This window comes from Phalacrocorax aristotelis, chromosome 5, assembly GCF_949628215.1.
Source record: "Phalacrocorax aristotelis chromosome 5, bGulAri2.1, whole genome shotgun sequence".
NCBI classification, from domain to species: domain Eukaryota; kingdom Metazoa; phylum Chordata; class Aves; order Suliformes; family Phalacrocoracidae; genus Phalacrocorax; species Phalacrocorax aristotelis.
In genome coordinates, this window is record NC_134280.1 from 11,239,348 (window position 1) to 11,260,208 (window position 20,861).

A 20,861-nucleotide genomic window follows, 5' to 3' on the forward strand; every position below is an offset into this window, starting at 1 on the left:
CAGACACGATATTGACAGATGAGCCTTTATTTCCATATGACAGCAATGTTATAAGCCATTCAGGTGTTTAGTTAGAGCCGTAACTGGTGGTTTTAAGTGCTTCAGATTGGACAAATCTGGTAGTAGCTTTTAGTTAGGGGCAACAGATTTGTTTTAAACCCTGCTGATGTCAGACATAGTTTCAGGCTTTAGTACAGGAAGTTTCAAAGTGGGGATGTTTAGCTACAAGGTTGACACTGTAGTCTTTACCAATATCTTTTAAAGGTAGATTAATTGAAGAGCAATTTCAAGCTGTAGCTTGAACCAGTTCCCTAATTCTGTAGCCTTTCAAAGCAATTGAACGTCACTGGGAAATCTATAGCTCAAACCAAGTCATGTCCCTAAGACTATATGGAAAAGTAACACGTTAGCTGACACTGTCATTTATACTTTTTACTTTGAATACATGTACCTACAATGCTCAGAATCTCTTAACTAATAAAAACTCTAACAGCAACTACTGGTAGAAGTCATGAAGTAGTGCCTCTTATTTGTCATAACTATGTGTATTTAATAGCATGTCCCTACGTGGGAAACAGCTTTCACCTGATAAATTCACCTATTTAAGGTAGAAGAAAATTTAAGAATCAAAAGGCACAACCAAGGTCTCTTGGGTTTCACTTATATATATATATATATATATAAAAATAGCTCAGATCAAGAAAATGTAGTGGAAGAATGACAACCTATGCAAACATCAGGTGTACAGTCACGTGCTCAGAACGCTTTAAGGCATAAAGCAAATGACCAGATAAACGTTAAACTGTATTTTATGATGCTTTCCCTTCCATTTCTATTCACAGGTAATTTTATTCTGATCTCCCTAAGGTATTGACTGACTTTTTTTGTTCATGGATGTTTCAGAGTGCTTTGCATGAGGCACTTTGATCACAGCATGTTACTAGTTGAAGCATCCTCTTAAAATCTAAGTACTAGACTTTTTTCTCAGGGGGTCTTCACAACAGCTACAGTTCTAATTAACTCTTACTCAGGATGTTCCCGGTTTCCTCAGATGGCTGAAATCCTCTCCCTCACTGGAGAACAAGTCAACAAATACTGTGGAAGGGCCCCAACACTGTTGCAAATGACAAAGGTGTCAGGATTGTTTACATCATCTACTAAGCTGTCATATACCTTAATGGCATCTCCATCCACTGCCAGCGGCCCAATATAAGACGGCTTGCCTTTAGTGTATAAGCCTGTTAATACATCAGCCTCAAACACGTACATTTTAGAGTCTGTTTCCTGTAGATCTTTAAGCTCAATTAGGCTTTTCGGGTTCCTTTTAAAGTAGATGCCAGCTCCGTATTTTTGTTCTGGAAAAAGAAAGACAAATTTTCAGAAGGAAAAAAAAAAGCCTTTACCAACAGGTTGTTTTGGGGTGGTAGTACTACAAGACTGCTTCTTGATTCAGTGTTACATTTTGTTATTGCTCAGCATGTGCCATCCTTTTGGAAGCCAATTTGTGTTAAGTGGTGCTGATGCTAGCGCTGACCTCCTGCTGAAATCACGAGCAATGACAGCTGATGGCCATTCTGATTTAGCTGCTACTCCAGTGATAGAAACATCAAGGTATAATGTATTTATTTAAATGCTTCTGTCATCGTATACTAGGGACTCTGGTAAGCGCCAAACAAGGTAAGATTTTAATAACGCAAGCTGCAAAAAAAGCTTTGGGATTTATAAGGGGAATGCTGCTTAAAAATGCTATTACAGTATCGCAACGAAAAGTGCCAAGAAATAAAATTAGACCATCATCCTGTTTATTACTTTGAAAACACGAAAGTGTGCTATGTATGTTGCCCAGAGAAGGAAAGGCAAACCTCCACTTTCTGAACAGCTTATTGCCTGAAATCCCAATTCTGCATCTGACAAGCAAAATACCAGGCCCTTCACCTACTGCAGGATGAGATGCCAAATGCTTATTCCCTGCACTTCTGAAAGCATCTGCCCACTACGCTGTCCGCTACAGTACTTCATAGACACTGCAACTTTCTTCCTAAGCGTACTCTAGTTTGGATGGGAGGTTGCTCAGCCAGGTTATCCGCTGACTCTGACTGCACCTGATCTGAGTGGGGGCTTAGGCTAGATGACCTTCAGAAGCACCTTCCAGCCTCAATGGTTCTGCAATTCCTTTGTACGTGCTTTAAAGCATCAAGCTGCTGAACGTGTCTCTGCTGCAAGTAAAGAGGGATGTCAACTTTCTTTACAGAGTGACACAACAAAATAAAACCTGGACGTGGCATTATATGGATATTGACAAACCTGCCAACAGTGTCTGGGCTAGGCTAGAGTCCAGGCTTATCCTCCTGAAGCCTTACTGATTGCACAGCATCAGGAAGGAAAAACAGGAAAATCTTACAATAGATAAAAAAGCAAGCTCATATGACTCTAAATGCACATAAGAAACAGTTATTGTTTAGGAATGCCATATTTATTGATTTTAATCCAACTTTAGTAGTCAGTCACTGTTCATTTTGATGAAAGATGCCAAAGCAAGTTATTACCTTCTGGCGGAGAATACATCCTGTGAAATCCAGTTTGGCACACGGAGTTACAGAACTGAGCAGGAACACACTGATAGAGCTTGTGGGTTATTTTGGAGGTACTTTGTTTTTCTTCCATTTCTTTTTTCATTTGTTGAAATGCAGCGGATAAAAGAGGATTGTGTATCTTTTCAATCTGTAGTATAAATAGTAGTGTAGTATAAGCAAACAGAGACCAATACCCGTGAAATCCATGAGTGCTCTTTTTCAGGCTACATTCTTCAATATAAGACCCTCTGATTTAGCATACATGCATTGACCATGCAGCAGATAAAGTATGCGAAGTGTGCAATTGATCAACAGAAAAAGAACTGTGCCACTGTCACATGCCTCTCATTGAAATCCATGGGAATATATATACTGTGCGGGTGCCAGATCAGTGGCACAGGCTGCCCAGGGAGGCTGTGGAGTCCCTTCCCTGGAGACATTCAAACCCCGCCTGGATGCGTTCCTGTGCCCCCTGCACTGGGTGTGCCTGCTCAAGCAGGGGGGGTGGACCAGATGATCTCCAGAGGTCCCTTCCAGCCCCTGCCATCCTGTGATTCTGTGAATATATCCCAGTATACTGATTTCCAGTACTTGAGTTGTACTGAACAGATTTATCAACAATACATCAGAATTAGCTGGGTAGGTCCTTACAGCCTAACCTCGTAAAGCACTGTAAGTGTCCTGTAAGGCGTGGAGAACCTCAGCTCTCGTTGATCAAAACTTTACAGCTCTTGGGGAAAAAAAGAGATCCACAGATAAGAAGGCCTTTACGTTAACTTGTGCTTTGAAAGCGTGGCTGCGCGCAGCATAACGCCACCCAGAACTTCAGGCAAATTGGCTACGCTGCAGCTCTCACTCCCCTACCCGCCTTGACCAGTGGGACAGCCACCGCCCTTGGGCATCAGTCACTACCAGGGTCCTGCAGGGCCTCCGCTCCAGCAACCTGCTCGTGCCAGGCTTCTGACTGCTCAGCTAAAAATGAGCAGGCACTGAAGCACGACCAAGCATTTGCTCTGTTAAGTCATTTAACTGAACTATGACCTATCCTCAATGCAGTACTGTTTTAAATTCTGATGTACCTTTTGTGTTGAGCCTCAGCAAAGTCTTTAGTTCTGCAGATCAAAAAGCACCTTGCTTTCATTGGGTATTTGCTATTATTTCAATGTTAATTAACTTTCTCATATGAAAGGTAGTTCAGCACGTGGCAGTCTGGTCTCCAGTTATCCGCTGTTACTACTGGGCACACACATCCTTCCAACTGTGCTGCCTCCTCCCGTTCAATAAAGCACTGACATCCAAGCAGGATCCCAACTTCAACACACTACTAATCAGATCGTAACTCTGACAAATTCAGCTGCTAATTTTTGGTGTCAAGCTCACGAGAAGAAAACAGAGACACTGCATTAGTGTCCTGAAATACTGCACTCATTCCAACATATGATCTCATATTTCTCTAGAGTCCTAAAAGAACATTTGAAGCATGAAATAAGAGACAGAATATACAGTTAAAAGGACCTCTTGGAATTTAACACACTTTTTGAGTGATCATTTGCATTATGTTTAAAATACTTTCCATTATATCTATAATAGACTACATCTATTTTAAGGATGAGGCTGATTTGATCTCAGTTTTTAAAAGAAATATATTGAAATAGTTCGTCTGAGTTTTTTAAGCGTACGTTAAACATGTTAGTTCAAATACATCGGCTGAGATTTAGTTTTTTCCATGAATACCCTCTTTACCTTGAGAACACGAAGCCCAGCCTTTTCAAACTGCTTCTCTCTGTCTTTAAACTCCTGCAGGTGTGATTCCACCAGTGAAATCTGGATGTATTTAGTAGTATTTGCCCTGTGAAGGTGTTCTCCCGAAAGCTGACCTGCTTCTGGTTGGCCTGGATACAAATGAGGGAGTAAAATATTCATATTTCACAGTATCTGAAGCAAAGGCAAGGAGGAGGGATCCAATACTTCGGTTTGGTAATTTAGTTAAGAACAAAGAATGTTAAATATTCTCCAAAGTAATGCCAGAGGCTAACATTTAGAGGGATTAAAAATATATATAAATATATACACACACATATATAAATGTATTAATTTTTTTCTACCAGAGACAGAAAATCACAGAAAAGCAATTTATATCCTCCATTATATCTCCCCACAGCCCAACTTTCATGTAATGGTATCTGTGTTGAATGACTACACAAGCACGAGGAAGCATGGAACATCCGGTAGCTTTTTGTAATGCCACTAGTTCTACCTGCTGTCAGTGGGTGGCTGGGGCTCTGCAGAACAAGGCCGTTGGTGGGTCCTGCAACGGTGGTCCAAGCTACAGCTAGTGAAATTGCTCAACAAAGGTATGTGTTAAAGTGCAAATTTTGTAAGCCTCTGGTGGCCAGGCTTTTAAGTGAAGCTGTCCTGGAGGAAGCCAGCATTACAGCTGGCTGTACAACGATGGCCAGCCCTTGTATAAACTGTGCCCTACTGGGAATATTGCCAAGTGAGTAACCAAATCTAACAAATGCTCTTTCAGGAGCTCATATGATGGAAGTACAGTAATACTGGTAATTAAAGCAATGCTCAGTATGTGTGTGAACTGAATGCACACCTGTCCACTCTCGGCAATACATAGATATATGTTGCTTCATACTTGAACTTATTCAGGCACTTATTTACTCAGTCACTTCTTTACTTTACATACCCATTAAGTGCAGCAGTTTCTCTTGTTTGGCTGTAGCCTGCTCTTGCATACGAAGCAGTAATTTTTCAGTTGTGAGCACTGCATCAATCACAGCATCCGGGGGACCCTTAAATTCCAGCTTTGCTTTTCCCCTGTGCACTTCTTCTGATACACATAGACTAGAATGCAGCTCCTGAGATAGTTCGTCAAACTCATTTTTACCAAGGCTAAAAATGTAGTTGTTTTCAATAACAGCACAGTGACTTTTGTGAATTTGTACCAAGCTTTGGATCCACAATTCTGCTGCTTCCAACGCTGTACGTATGTTCCCTTTAAGTTCAATAGCCGGTTCATTATTTGCAGTCTCTTTTACGCTTTGACTGCCTGACTCTATTCCTGGAAGAAAGATTGGGGTCTTTTTATACAAGTGCGTTGGAAGAGTAAAGAGCTTTCAAGCGCTGTCACAAACTCCTGTATGTAATCCAAGACGTACAGTGCAAGAAACACACTACTCTCCTGGTATGCTCAAAAAAAAAAAAAGAGATTAGGTACCAGGAGGTAAGGTTTCCAGGGGGGAAAAAAAACAAAACAAAACATACACATGCAGACTTTATTTGCCTCCCACTAAATAACTTCCAACAAGTTAGGCACTAACGATTTTTATGTTTGAATATCTTATAAGGGGCTGCCCAGTTCCATGTCTATTAATGTTAAAATGCAAAGCATTCATACATTTTTGCCTCCCCCTTTCCCCAAGACACACACGCAAATACTGAGTTCTTTTTAAAGGAATGTCAAATCTCAAATCTGGAACGCTCATTTACTTAAAATGCCCCTTCTGTTCATTACTTACTCAAATAATCACTTCTGTTGTAATGCTTTTTTCCCAGTTTATGTTCTACCGAATAAAATTTTCTCTGGAAAACCTTGAAAGAGAAAAGTTTAGGAGCAGTTTGAAATCTCTGTTGTCAAACATACAATTCATCTCTTCAAAACTGTGTCAGACAAGCACTTTACAGCTGTAGTTATACAACTCCCCCCCCAGTTCTGAAATTGTTAACAGCTGACGTTTGTCAGCTTTTCCCAAAATGTTACTCCTGACAATATCAAATGCCTTCCTGCTCTACGTCTCCTAAGGTAAGACACCTTACACACTGAATGGCACCTTTTCCAACTCCCTGTGGTGGTGGCATATCCAGAATTCATGGAACCACAGTGGATAAAGGTGTTCATTACTTGCAGTTTAATGCTGATGAGTCCTTACTCAGTTTTAAAACCCAGACAATTCCCCTGCCTTTACCCCAAAGTTCCTCTACATGATGACACATGGAAGGCCTCTGAGAAGCGCTACTCTGCTAGGCAGTTGGTTTGGCATCTGGCAAATTGCCTTTCCTTTGTTTTCCAGCAATAACATTTCTGCTGTGCCCTGATTATCAAGGGATTAAGTAATGAGCACACTGCTGTCATACAGCTTCCTTTAGAGCTTATGGGACTGTTACAGAACACGGATCTGATCTTAGAATCATCGAATGGTTTGATTTGGTAGGGACCTTAAAGATCAGGTAGTTCCAATTTCCCTCCACCCAGTTCTTGCACCTGTTGAAAGAATGGATGGTTGAAATTGGACAGGATGATCTCCAGAGGTCTGTTCCAACCCCTACCATTCTGTGACTCTGTGAAGTTAAATGGGAACAAAACCAAACTCTGTACTTTTATAATAGATGGCTAAAATAGTTGTGTATTAATCACATTGGCCAATATTCCAAAGGTGGAAAATGGCACACTGCAGTTGAAATTATCCAGTGTCTGTCTGCAACCCTTCTGTCAGGTCAGGTCATGTAATGTGTTGATAGTGTTTTGCCCTAGGAACTTCATACAAAAAAAAAAGTTAAATTTCCTGAGGAGGAATAAGCTTGTTCCCTAACGAGTTAAGACTAGACTCTTACAAATTCGCTGATAGTCATGGGAATTTCAGAGCTCCCTCCCCTTGCTATCAGACCACAGGGTGAAGACTCTGGCTTTAGTGAAGACAAAATAAAGTTTTGTAAAGGTTCATAATACCTGTTAACAAGACAAATAGTTTCATAAAGGGACCTGTCACTCACAAATGCTGTAAGTAGTATGGAATGCAGGTTATCTTGGTTTGTAGTGATCTATTGGAATATTTTTATAGTTTTGAGTTTTACATATTAGTAGTTAACAACAAATTTGTTACCTGATAGGCATTGTAGTCATCCCAGGAAAAGACAAACTGCACATCTATGTTCTTCTCAGGGTGTGTCCTGGCAAAATACAAAACTTCTTCAGTCATGATCTCTGCCACTATATCAACAGGCAGCATTAATGACCAAATCCCATTTGCTGGAAAAGAAATGGAGGCAGGCTGCTTGTCCTGAATGTAGCACAGGCATCTTGTCACTGCATCTTTCAATTCCTGCAGGAAAAACAAGTGTTATACTCCTCACATCACTCAACATGAAAATCAATTAAAATCCCATCTAACTGATCATCACCTCACACAGTAACACGCTGTGGTGGTAGTGTGGCCATATGACGTGCAGCACGTGTTCACAGGGTAGATTATGCCCTTTTGTCACTATGAGTGGCTTATACGATGAAGCATATCTACGTTGAGACTCAAATTCTTCCTGAAGAGCTGAACCCGCTCTTTGCAGCAGTCCTTCTGACACTGGAGAGGAAAGCTTGCAATTCACAGGCACAGAATTAACAATAGCTGTAGTCTGGAAGAAAAGAGTGGAAAGTATCAGTATACTTCAAATTTACTATTTTCAAGCTTTGCTACTATAGAGATCACTCATTCTAGGAACAATTCCTTGAAAAAAGCCTGAGTGCAGCAGATCAGCTGTTTGAAAGGTTCTCTTACTACTACTAAGGGCAGTGCTGGAATACATCAAAGTATGCACCTTCTAGTGGCAGTAAACGCATACATTGCTTTCAGAAGCTGACAGTGTGTGTAAGACCTGTTTAAGTCATCAGACCGCATTCAACAGAATGATGGGAGTGACCCATATGCACCTCATCAAATGCAATTCTGCAGCCAATTACCAAGGAGCAGGAGAACTATCGCTGTGTCTGTTATCCCAGCTCTCACCTCAAAAAAATGAACTTCCTATTCAGTTAAGATACCTCTTTAAAATAAAAGTTATTAATTTTTTTGAGCTACAGTACTTGGGGAAAGCAAATGCCATTCCTGCGATGTAGCTTCCAGTATAAGAGCTCTGTTGGATTACTATAACTAAGCCCATATATTTTGCATCAGATTTTCTAGCTAAAAAGTTAAATAAACAATTTAAGTGATGCACTCTTTAAAGGTAAGGTGCACATCATCTCTGTAAGTTATTTTCAGCTGTTTCAGTGTTTGCTGAATAACTCCAATAGTGACACCTATGACAACATAAATTATAGGAAAAAAAGCAAGGCAAAAAATAAGAGTAGACTTCTAGGGACAGCATGATAAAACATGAACTCCCATGATGTTATAATAAGAAGAGAAACATTAACATAGGGATATATTATTAATTATCCAATCTTTAGCTGTTCCCTATTATCCTATAACAGCACGTATAAAAAAAAGAAATAAAAACATTTTAATGTTTAATACCCAATTAGAAAAAAACCCAACTCTTTCCTGCTAAAATGTATTTACCATTTGTAAATTCTCATCAGGAAGAGAAAGAAACTATTTAGGGGACCGATACAGTATGTGTTGGGCTCCAAACCCTGCAAAGACTTGGAGGCAACTCCATGTTCAACATATTATGGGACAGACTTACCTTCTGCTCTTCAGTTAGTCCTCTTACGATGCGCAAGCGAATGCCTCCATGTTTGATGAAAGCTGAAGTCTGGCTTTGTGAAGCTGGAAGGGCTTCCTGAGGTGAACTGGTATCACCCAGAAACTTTTCACAGGCCTTCTTCATCTCTGCAACTGCAGGCTCATTAATGTTCACCAGGCGGATTTCCCTGAGACAGCTTGGTGGCCTTGCCTCAACAAATTCCTTTATAGCCATTACAATCACTTGAGCACACAAACTGATTGGGAAGCCAAAAATGCCTGAACTCACTGCTGGGATAGCCACAGACTTTATAGTATTTTCTGGAGCACTAACATAGTTCAGAACATTCACAATAGCTTTCTGAAGTAGGTCACAACATTTTTCCTTTTCATGCATGGCCCACTTTGGACCAACAGCATGAATAATTTTCTTACAAGGAAGCTTTCCTCCATCTGTCACTGCTATTTTGCCAGCTGTGAGTTTTCCATACTTTTGAATATGAAGGTTGCTTTGCTCTTGTATTTCCTGCCCTCCAGCATCCACAAGGGCTAAAGCAAGGCCTCCTCCATGATCTAGATATTCATTGGCTGCATTCACCAAAGCATCGACCTTGTGTCTTGTGAGATCATCCTTACAAACACAAATGTCAATTCCCTTTAGTGTTTTCCTGTATACTTCATCAGCGCATTTTGTACTTTCGAGGGTCAATGTACAAGCAAACTTTTTGTAAATGAGTTTACTTAGACAGACCTCTCTTCTCTTAAGAGCTTCATAGGCATCTTTATGGATGGGGATCATCAAGCTGTCCTCATCCGTTACCATCCTTGGCCCTAGAATACAGAATAATAAAAAGTGAAATCCAAGATACTGCTGTCAAAACATTGCTTTCTATATAGAAGTGTGGTCTATAGCTCTCAATTTTATCTGACTCCCATGACTTAACAATATTTTTGGCATAGTCTGGTCTTCTCTCTCCCCTTCTCATAGGCTTAGAAAGCCCAACTAAGCAAAGAAATCAAGACCTGGAGTGTTGTTCATTATTCTGTTCAAAATAACCTCCCCATCCAGTAGCTCCTTTCCCAACTTTTCTCAAGACCTTGTCCTCTTTCCTTCCAATGCCTTATGAATCACAGCAGTGTGAGTTTCAGGAAAGTGAAAAGTTCAAGCGCATTTTGTCAGCTTAACAAATTGGGATTCTGAAAAACAGTCAGTATTGTGCTGTTCGCTGTTTCCTGTAAGCCTGTGAATACTTTCAGTTTCATTTCAATCACGAAGCACCTCCCTTCCTGTAACTGAACACAGGCAGATATGGGAGTAGCCAGCTGCTGATCAGTGTACTCAGGGAGGCCACACAGCCTCCTCTGAAGCAGTCTGTCTTCAACATTATCTTCTTGCAACGTGGCAGACGTCAGACCTGGTGAAATATGCCCTGAGCATCAAAACAGCCTCCTCAAACTCGTCTCAGCAGAGGGATATAGCCTGTAGGTCTACAGGCTGTAGGACCTATAGCATACAGCCTGTAGGTCCCTTGGGCAAATACCTTTTCCTTAGAAGTGGCCGATCACTTACTCCTCTTTCCCTATTCTTCTTCCAAAGGCACTAAAAGATGACAACAACAACAACATCGCTGAGCCTGTGGTGACTTGCAGGTTTGGATTTGCCTTACTGTTTACCTGAGGAGGGAGCTTGGTTAAGATATGTCTCCTCCTGCTACTTGTTCTCCTCACTCTCTCTTTCTACTGTTTATTCCCACCACCACTAGGCTGACACAACCACTGTCAGGGACATATTCATAAATCAATCAGTGACATAATCTGAATTTAAAAAAAAAACACACCACACCACAAAACTTAATTTGATTTAGAGCACCATCCTCAAAGACTGACTGATGCAGTACAACTGAACAGGCTGAGAATAAATGGTGAGAGGAAGAAAAAGGAACAGACGAGAATGAGAAGAAAGTCTGAAACAGATGCTGTTACAGGGCTTTGGTAACTGTGACACCATGCTGCATTTGGTGCTAAAACTCAGGCTGAGAAAGCAAATGTGAAAAGCTATGCCATAATCAGGGTTTCAAAATGCTTGTAAAAGCAGAAACCAGCACTTCTGCCGCACTGAACTTGTTTTGCTGAGAAGGCTGAAGCCCGCCTCTGCCCTCTCCAGGGCATTCTTAGCATTTTGTTACTGATTTCCAGCAAGGTCCAAGGGTGAGCACCGTGGGCCTTTGGAGAGTCAGCGACCCACAGCCACAGCCACAGCGGAACACTTGCAGATACGTTCATTTAACCATGCCACAGAGATCTTATGCTGAGCTTTACCTTTAATTCTGTGGCTTTGCCCTTAAAGCTCACAAGCAAGTTCTTTCTTTGTAAGGATCTTAGGAATTCAGAAGGGCTTTTTAAACCACTTTTTTTAGGATACAAAAATAATGGTAAAGAGTGAGGCAGTTTTTATATTATCAGTATGGCTATACAGCCCTCTCCTGGCAGATGTCAGCGGTACTATACGCAGTAGTTATGTTAATTAGTGTAAATCAATTTGTATGAGTTTAATCAAACTTTCCTCTGGAGTACGCTACCTGGTTGTTAGATAGCCTAACGTTTTGCACTTATAAGGTATACACATTTCATCAAAACACTTCTGAGCTCTTTCAAAAGAGAAATGCAAGCAAATCCTGTTGAAGCAATTAGTAACAACATTGATCCATAACCGCGTCCAATGCATACGTTTCAGGTTGCTTCCGGCTATCCCTCATCAAAGTTTTCCAGTTTGCTGGCTGTAGCTGGCAATTTTCAACTTAAATACAGGAACACACTTTTCAGATGGCTAAATGAGAGTCTTACCTAAGCGACTCTTCTCTTTCGAGGCATATGGATAGAAACTCTACCATAAAAAAAAAAAAAGGCAAGAAAGAGAGAACACACGTTACTACCTGACGGGCTGCATTCCTACTGGAGCAGGTCTATTGCAAGCAAAACCACCAGCTTTTCAAAAACACGTATTAAGTTTTCTAATACTTAAAACGCTGTTCAGAGCTGAAGCGACGGTGAGCGGACCACCGCGGCTGGAGTCTCCCACAGCCCCCTCCGGCTCCTGCTGACCCGCGGGGGGTGAGAGCCCGGCAAGTTTTACCTCACGCCAAGGGCCGGGCCAGAGAACGGCGCTTTCCCCCGCTCCCGGTGCCCAAGCCCCCAAGGCAGCGGCGCGCGTTAGGCCCCGGGGAGCCCGTCCCGGCCGGCCGCAGAGAGGCACCTCCAGCCGCAGCCCCCCGGGCCCGTGAGGGAGCCGCTGCCCGGCGGAGGGCCGCCCCCTGGGCCGGGCGGGAAGACGCCAGCCCCGGCCCCTCCACCCCAGCCCTGCTCTGCTACCTGGATGATCCCCATTAACGAGCGCTGCGCGGCGCGGCCCTTGTCCTCTTAGCGCCAGGAGCTGGAGCGGGACCCGGGGCGGGGAACCGCGGCTCCGAGCGCCGGAGCGGGAAACGAAAGCGAAAGCGGGCGGCGGCGGGCATCATGGCGGCGTTGCCGCTGCTGGTGCGGCTCTGTCCCGCGCCCGACGCCGGCGAAAAGCCGATTCTCAAGCTCCAGAGATATTTCCAGTCAGGGAAGCGGTCGGGGGGCGGCGAGTGCGAGGTGTGGGGGGGCTCCGAGCCCGGCACCTACTGGGTACACTTCAAGCAGGAGCGAGGTATGGGGCTTGGGGAGAGGGGCCGGGGCGGGCGGCGCGGCTCGGAGGGGACGAGGGGGCCGACCAGCCCCTGCCGCCCGCCGGGGGGGCCTTTCCGCGCTCAGGTCCCGCAGCCGTGCGAGGGGGCTGGAAATAGCTGCCGAGGGCACCAACTTGCGCCCGCGGGTAGAGCGTGGGCCGCAAAGGGCAGGCGGTCTCTGTGGCCCCGTGTGGCCGTCAGGTTTCAGGTAACTTCGTCAGCCTTATCTCCCTGTCCCCAAATTACTGCAGATAAGAAGAGTGTGGAATCCCGCACGGATCACGTCTTGGAAATCGGTGCCAGACGCCTGAAGATAGTCATCCAGCCGGGCGAAGGGGACCCGAGCAAGAGCCAGTTTACAGAGCAGGCCTCCTCCAGCTACTTCATCCCTTCCAGCTCTTCCCCACCCCAGCAGGAGCAGCAGGCAGCCGAAGGCCATGGACACACGGCAAGAGAAGTCATTACCAAAAAGGTACCTCGGGAAGAGCAGTAACAAGCAGTGTCGCAACCTGCCCTACTTGTAGTTCCATGAGTCCTTTGTGTTGTTTTATGTTGCACTTCAATGTTCTGTGCCAAGCAAATGTCAGTTATGTTGTCTTAGTCAATGAAATGGGGGCAGGGAGTGACCTCTGAGTGCTGGACCACAGGTCATCCACATGTGTTAGCAGGCAGCATATTCTCCAGCATGGCTTTGGCACGTGCCAACCACAACTCCCCAAAGCAGCACCCGGGCAGGATTTGAGGGATAGTATGCACCAAGGACTGCTCCCTAAAGGTGGAAAAATTGTATCAGACTTGAATCTCTTCCCGCTATGCAGACCTCTAACACTATTTCAGCACGTTTTGCACCTTCAAACAGCCCTAATTACTTCCAGCCCTTACCCCAGCGTCAAAAAAAAATCTGCTCTGCTGGGATGTAGCACAACAAACGTTATTTCAGACACTTTTAACTAAAAGCTATGGAAAGAAAAGATCAGCTGTGTTTTAGGGACATGGGGTAGGGCCAGACTACAGGTTACAGGATGTTGACGCTGATACCTGGCCCAGAGGGTTTAGTTTGTGTTGCGTAGTAGCAGAGGTGTAGCTTTTGAGGTATAGCATGTGCTAACATATTGGTTATTTGACATCTGTAGCAGCATACTGCAAATTTTCCTGTCCTCCTGTCTGTGCAAAGTAGAGACGTGAACATGGTTGTTACTATTTTTCAGAACCCTGTTTTCTGCCTTAATCCTGAGTCACTAAAGCATGACATTTGGGGTTTTTTTAAAGAAAGATAGTAGGGAAAACTAGAAAGTCTGATATAATGAAAGAACAATATGATACAACTTCTATTTGCTGTTAAAACATTTTTTGTTTCTGTCACCCAGCACTAAGGGGACAGACAGGCTCTTCTGTGGAGCTTTGGCAGAATGACGATGGCACTAAGCTGTAGTTACAATTAAAGCTTTATTTTTTTTAACAGGATTTTGTGATTAGCATAACACAGAACTAATGATCAGGGTAGCACAGGATTTCTACAAGCAGAATCAGTGTAGTGCAATTTTATAAGTAGCATAGCACAGCATAGAATTTTATAGCACAGCTTAGCTTATGGTTTCCAACCACCTGGACCCTCTGTAGATTGGGTCAAATCTTAATACTTGGCTTGCGTATCGTTATAACAATAATAATCTAGACTTGAAAAACACATAAAAGAGTATGAATCATTCACTCAGTCCTTAGAGGAGGCAGAGGATGGTGGAGGTGTCCCTGGCCACTGGGGGATCACGGGCCTCACTGTCCAGCAGCAGTCCAAGTTTCCACTTAAGACTTGTAACTGTTTGATTTTATATACAGTGCTCTGTGTGCTGTTACACTTCCCAGTTCCTGCGGTGGGGTCATCATCACCTAGTTGGTGGGGTGCCTGGGACCTTCAAGGCCAATAGGGAGGGGAGTAGTCAGCATGGTGCCCAGGACGATAGGGACGGGGAAAAAGAAACCTGTTTGCTTTGTCTGCTTGGCACGCAGAACCTTCAGGGCTTCAGGGCCTGATAATGAGGGGGAAAGGGGCTAATACATGACCAGGTCAGACACAGAGAATGGCTGTTTGCCTTATAAAATGGTGTTAGTTATGCAAACCATATTACCAGAGATCAGGAGTAGAGGTCACAATTGCAAACTAGCAAAGTTACTGTCTTTATTCCTGCAATGCTGATGACATTAACAAATTTCATTTTGCTGCTGACTTAGAAGCAGATTGCTTTACTTACATGTGTGTAACATCAGTATACGTGACATACGTGACGTAAAAGAAACAGTGTGTGCCAATGTGTCTATAGTAATCTGGCTCTACAGAGAAGTACAGAGCTTTTCCTTACTCAAAATAGAGGAGCAGAGAATCTTAGAAAAAACAACTATTGATATCTTCCTGTCTTCTCTTTAGATATTTCTTACAGTGTCTGCAACTTTGAATACCAGCATGTTCACTGAACAGCAAAGGGAGAAAATCACCACTCTATGTCCAAATTTAAAAAGAGAAGGAAATCCTGATATTCATGGCTTTGAGAAATTGACGGGTGATTTTACAGATATTGAAAAAGCTTATCACTACTTTAAGGATATCCTTGCAGACAATGACCCAAACCATGATTTTTCACATTCTGAAAGTAAGAATGGTTTGAAAGATGAAAATTGTCTGAACACTGAAGAAATGAATGAGCTTACAGTTCCGTCAGCTCTCTATGAATATTTCAGTCATACCTGCAAAGAACAAATCAAAACACTACGTGAAAATTTTGGAGTGTATATAAGAACTAAAGATCATTCCAAGGGGACCATGTCAGTACACTTCACTTCTGATGAAAGTCCTGCATCAATACAAAGAGCTAATGATTATTTTATCAGAATTTTTCAGAAAAGTATAGAAGATCTGAAACAGGAAAAGATTCCCATAACAAACAGTTACACATTAAATGAGACAATAAAGAAATTAAATGCTAGGTTTAGAAATCTTCTTGCCAAAGAGGAAGGGAATCAATTGCTACTCCGTGGTCCAGCAAGTGAGATTTTAGCTGCCAGAAAATTTGTAGCAGAGGAAAGTGAGAAAAGCCAAGCTGAAAAGAATATTAAAATATCATCTGAACTGTATGAATACAGGAATGGAATTGAAGTTGATGCTTCTGTGTTTAAATTGTTGGAAACAATATTAAGCAAAGAGATTGAAGACATTAAAGACAAATTTGATACAGTAATAGAAAAGAAAGACCATTCATATGGTCAGAAGATTCTCATAATATTTAGGCCTAAGACCAAAACTTCTGATTTGTCTTCACATGCTGCTGAAAGTTTCATTAATGCATTTCAGAATGCCTCTGCAATGTTAAGAGAAAAACTCATCAGCTTGAACCTTTCAGAAGACCAGAAGAAAAGATTAAAAATTGTACTTAATGAAAAACAATTGGAAGATCTGCATGTAAAACTTAAGAAGAAGGAAGACAAACTCTTTTTAAGCGGTTTACCAAACCATCTTCGTGCTGCTGAAAAGCACATTATGAACCTTCTTAACATTGAAGACTCAACACAAACTAAAAATAGGACACCACTGTCCTCTGATCTCAGCTATCGAGAAGCTCCTGGGAAGAAATACAGTGGCAAGCAAAGGAATAATCTTTCTTCTGAAGGACAGTCTAAGGCAAAGACAGAAGAAGGAGACAAAGATGTATGTCCAATCTGCATGGAGAGAATTGATAATAAAGAAGTACTGGAAAAGTGTAATCATGCATTTTGCAAAAGTTGTATCGCCCGGGCCATGACTTATAAGCAAGCTTGTCCTGTGTGTAATACCATATATGGACCCATGAAAGGAGACCAACCAGAGGGAACAATGTCAAGTAGAACAGTGTCTTCATCTCTCCCTGGTTATCCCAATTGTGGTACTATTGAGATTACCTATAATATGTTCAGTGGTATTCAAACTGTAAGTATATTTAAAGATTCATAAAAGATATTTTTCCCACAACAAAACCAATATTGAATATAAAATTAACTACTTTTCCAGCATTTTAATGCATGTCCAGGAGAGACATTTCTTTTGTTCTGTACAAATCTGCTAGTATTTAATTCAGTATTTTTGGGTGCAATTAAGTAATGTAGCAGGAATTAAATAGTCAAATGGTAGCCCTCCACTTTATGTGCACCAGGAGGGAGCTACCTGTCTTTAATTTGTGCATTGGGAATAACTGAACTGAAATCTATGGAGTGATATAATGTAAACAAAATTTTGTGAGTATAATGAGGACTCTCTGAGGCATTCTAGCTGCTGACACCAGTGGACAAAGGTTAATAGCGGGCTGGCTTGCAAGCTTTCCAGGTGAGAAATTAGCTTATGTTATGTGCTTAGAGTCATGAATAGGACTGAAAATGGAATAAATGAAAAAGTCAGGGGTGGGGGACATGCATTTGAGGGAACAAAGAGGAAGAAACAAACCTAACAATGGATGCATGAGTGATGACAAGAAAATGTGAATGAAACTTACACAAAAGAAATTATCTAATGAGAAAAAACCACCTCAAAATCAGTCATCAGTTACGCTATGTCCTTCTGAATCAGAGACAGGATAAAAAGTATTGCAAAAGCTGGGATGTGGGATTTTCACGTTTTCAAAGCATTTATCATATACTATGTGTTTTTGTTTTGTTTTCTACAAAACAGAGCAACCATCCAAACCCGGGGAGACCTTATCATGCAATTTCTCGAAGAGCATATTTACCTGACAATAAGGAAGGGCGAGAAATTCTGCAGCTTCTCAGAAAAGCCTTTGACCAAAAATTGATTTTTACAGTGGGGCGGTCACGCACTACTGGTGCAGAAGACGTTATCACATGGAATGATATTCATCACAAAACTTCCACAGCTGGAGGACCTACCTGGTAAGTAGCCTTCTCTTTATGCAATTTTATTTCTACTCACATGTGGTGGGAAGGCTACCCTGAACGTTTCCCACATTAGAGCTTTCAGATTTTTTATAGCGGTGCATGCTGTTAGCAAATCTGAAGTACCTGTCCTGGTTTGTCACAACCAAAGTGATTGTGGAATGCTCTATGGATCCAGACTTGAATCACCTTCACCAATTTGGACAGCTGGAACAAGGATTAGCTTAGTCTTCCGTTGCCCCTCGGGCCACTCATTCACTATTTGTAGTACAGGACGGGACAGCAAGCTCTTAGTAGCAGCTCAGGTTGGGATCCTGATCTCAGCCTCTTCCGTTACCTGCTGCTTTGCACCAGGAGGTGCTGGTCCATTATGATCCCAGCAAAGATGGCACTCAGACTCTGTAAAATAGGATTTTAAATTCTACTTATCAGAGCTAACAGCAAGAAGATATTGTAGCGTAGGTATAGTTATGTCCTTCTAGATGCTAGGAATCTGGAGTTACGCAGCATTCAGTGGGCCTCTGGTCAGAGCACAGGACGCCATGCTGACCCTGTCCTTAGGAAGGGTTACCCCATTTAGGTTGCTCAAGCTATTACATTATTTTCTTAGTAGAAGAAAACTCTAGCCAGCATTTCTTGAGGACTTTCTGCACTTCTAGATAAAGGCAAGGACACGCAGGTGGCGTAATCACGGGTACCGAGTGGGAGCTGCCTGCAGCAGCTGTCTTAGAGTGAGCTGGCTGAGTCTGTCATGCAGCCACGGGATGTGTGCAGCAGAACCCAGGCCTGAAGGCCACACTGCAGGCCTGGGCCTGCCCAGGTTAACTGTTATGTGGATCACTAATTGCTCAATGTATAATGGTCTTCGGGTCAGGATCACTATGTCCCACCCCTTGATGCACATAAAACCGACCTTTCTTAAAGATATGACTGGCCGCAGATTGTATTAGCCAAGTGTTTGGCTCCTGGAAAAAATCTTACAGAGGCAAGAGGGAGGCTTGCAGCAGTCCTTTCAAGCTTGTTGCAGCCTCTCAGGGACAGGTGTCTTCCTGCAAGCTCTAAAGATTGGTGTCTAGATCCTCCTTCCTGGGCTAGGATCATAAAAAACCAAAAACTATCAGTTCTACTTTATTCCCCTCTCTGCCCAAATACTCTCCCTAGTTATCACTTGCTTCATACATGCTTTTGGTGATGCTCCAGTTAAAATCCAGAGCTGCCATTATATTTGTGTTTTGAATGCTCACTTGGATATGCTTCAGCTCTGATTATTAGAAAGATGCATACCCCAGCACCTTGTCATTTTCAAGTGAGACAGCAGGCAGCTTTGAAATTAAAGCTCTTACTGTCAGTTTGGACAACCAAATTTAGCAGCTGCTTTTTGTAAGTTTTTAGCTTTACCCTGTCTGTACCACCTCTCTGACCTGTAAAATAGGGTCTGTTGTCTCTATAGAGTAAGAAGTAAGTGCATGCAATTTGTAAAGTGTTTTAAGAGATTTTGGTGAGAAGGTTCTACAGAAACTGTCAAATGCTTCATTGCAGAAGTAGACCAAACAATTCTTTTCTTCTTCTCCTAGCTACGGGTACCCTGATCCTGAATATCTGCAGCGGGTTCGATCAGAATTGAAAGCAAGAGGAATTGAATAAAGAAATTTATCAACTGTCAGCTCTGAGGCATAATAACTGAACATGTAGCTATTTAATTTACTATTGAAGTACTAAGAAGAAAGAAGTTACTTTGTTCAACTGCTGTACTTGTATGTCGCAGTCAGCTAAGAAAAGTAATTTTTTCTCACGAAATGATACATGTTCTTTTTACACATCATTTACTTCCTTGAATAATGCTTCCCTATATGTGTAACCTTTACAGAATTTGGGTCTTGTGAGTGCAGCATCAGTACCTGTCGCATTCGTCAAATATCAAATTGTGTGTCTTATTTTACCAGTGAATCTGATCTGCACTTTTTCCCACAAGTCCTCAGTCTGATGACCAAAACAATAGATCCACTACTAGCTATTCAGCCAAACGCTTACTTTAGCTTTGCATTATCACATCTGTCATCATGGACAGCATGATGTAGCCCATCTGCTGGAAAATTTTTGCACAGCTGTTATAGTATCAGCTGTGATCAGGCTATGATCTTTTGCCTCTTTCTTTTCAGGGTAGAAATGGCGTTTGTGGTTTGGGCTTTAAACATGAAATTAGTATGGATAATGTACGAGAGGATACATGGATGCTGTATTTTTAGCCCTGTAGAAGTGCTGAATGCTCAGAGCCATGTTGGATCAAATGGAGACTAACTGCCTGTAGCCATCTCTGACAGTTGGATCCTAGTTCTGTGCCTTCCCATCATGTTTAAGCTTAAGTACAACTTTTAAGTCAGCTTTGCAATTGCAGAACTATATTTTTCCTATTGCTTCCAATATGCGCTTTAAATTGTATCATAAAGATGCTTTGGTGCTACTCTGCACTATGTAGCCTGCTAATTACCTTTGTGGTGGTGTGAAATTAATAGCTTTTGCTTAATGCAGATGTAATTTTTAGTGAGTTAAACCATTTTTGTTAGGCTATTTAATATAACTAATAAATAAAATATAAAAATACCATCTGCTCTGTTCTGCATTTCTTACTGTGGGGCACTGTTTGGTTTCCATGTAGATTAGGGTGACTTCCCCACTGTGATTTTGTTTCACTGTGTCTGTTTTCACATTTCAAGTTTCCTCCCTTTTCTATGCAGTAAGATACCAACATTCCTGTTGTTTCTAAATGACCGTGCTGTTCTGCACACTGAAACAAGCTGCGAAGATCAAACCTCCCCAACTTCTTTTGGACTCTCATTTCACTTTCTGTCTTACGTATTTACTTACTTATGGTTTACTTATTATTCACAGACCCCAATCCCTCAATTCAGTGTCCCCGATTTTATCTGTGGCAAAGTTCTGCAGGCTGAGTTTTGCAGCAGAGCCCTATTGACTGTCCCTGAAAGCTCCCAAGCCTTTATCCTCTATCCAGCCTTACAGACCTTTACTTTCTAGTCATAGCTGTACAGTTCAGGAATAAACCTACCTGATCTGCTGTCAGAGTCAGGTGTTTTGCCTGGGTTACAGCAAAGGAGGAGAGCCTGCACCTGGGCTAACTTTTGAGAGAATGGTGGATTAGGAAACAAAAGACCAATTGCCCACTGAGAAACGAAGGTGTCCCT

The 20,861-nt window shown here is 42.2% G+C and overlaps 2 protein-coding genes across 6 annotated transcripts; one reads left to right on the forward strand and one right to left on the reverse strand.

The window, feature by feature from the left end:
* Nucleotides 1-7: 7 nt before the first annotated feature.
* On the reverse strand, nt 8-12,531 carry PARP9 (poly(ADP-ribose) polymerase family member 9). Of its 5 annotated transcripts, none has more exons than XM_075092948.1 (10): nt 12,413-12,531; nt 11,888-11,927; nt 9,045-9,874; nt 7,764-7,991; nt 7,466-7,684; nt 6,104-6,176; nt 5,272-5,646; nt 4,317-4,465; nt 2,547-2,721; nt 8-1,355 (listed from the first exon to the last, which is right to left on the reverse strand). In XM_075092948.1, the coding sequence occupies exons 1-10, from the start codon at nt 12,425-12,427 to the stop codon at nt 1,048-1,050; spliced, it is 2,412 nt and encodes an 803-aa protein (XP_074949049.1). In that variant the 5' UTR covers nt 12,428-12,531; the 3' UTR covers nt 8-1,047. The 5 variants fall into 5 exon arrangements, with proteins under 5 accessions (XP_074949049.1, XP_074949053.1, XP_074949050.1 ...); XM_075092952.1 differs by having other exon boundaries at nt 11,771-11,927; nt 12,413-12,468; XM_075092949.1 differs by lacking the exon at nt 11,888-11,927 and having other exon boundaries at nt 12,413-12,501.
* A 25-nt stretch (nt 12,532-12,556) lies between these two features.
* On the forward strand, nt 12,557-20,265 carry DTX3L (deltex E3 ubiquitin ligase 3L). The gene is made up of 5 exons (XM_075092954.1): nt 12,557-12,731; nt 13,002-13,222; nt 15,173-16,705; nt 17,441-17,658; nt 19,236-20,265. Exons 1-5 carry the CDS (start codon nt 12,557-12,559, stop codon nt 19,303-19,305), a joined length of 2,217 nt encoding a protein of 738 aa, XP_074949055.1. The 3' UTR covers nt 19,306-20,265.
* The last annotated feature ends 596 nt before the right edge of the window (nt 20,266-20,861 follow it).

What these genes read in the sequence shown, in the direction of transcription:
- PARP9 (XM_075092948.1), bottom strand. An exon ending in GACTAACTGAAGAGCAGAAG is followed by an intron (nt 7,992 to 9,044) that starts GTAAGTCTGTCC and finishes CTTTTCTTCCAG; the next exon opens with ACTACAGCTATTGTTAATTC. An exon ending in GAAACTGCTGCACTTAATGG is followed by an intron (nt 4,466 to 5,271) that starts GTATGTAAAGTA and finishes ATTTGTATCCAG; the next exon opens with GCCAACCAGAAGCAGGTCAG.
- DTX3L (XM_075092954.1), top strand. Translation starts at nt 12,557, where the DNA reads ATGGCGGCGTTGCCGCTGCTGGTGCGGCTCTGTCCCGCGCCCGACGCC. An exon ending in ACACTTCAAGCAGGAGCGAG is followed by an intron (nt 12,732 to 13,001) that starts GTATGGGGCTTG and finishes AAATTACTGCAG; the next exon opens with ATAAGAAGAGTGTGGAATCC. An exon ending in ACAGCTGGAGGACCTACCTG is followed by an intron (nt 17,659 to 19,235) that starts GTAAGTAGCCTT and finishes TTCTTCTCCTAG; the next exon opens with CTACGGGTACCCTGATCCTG.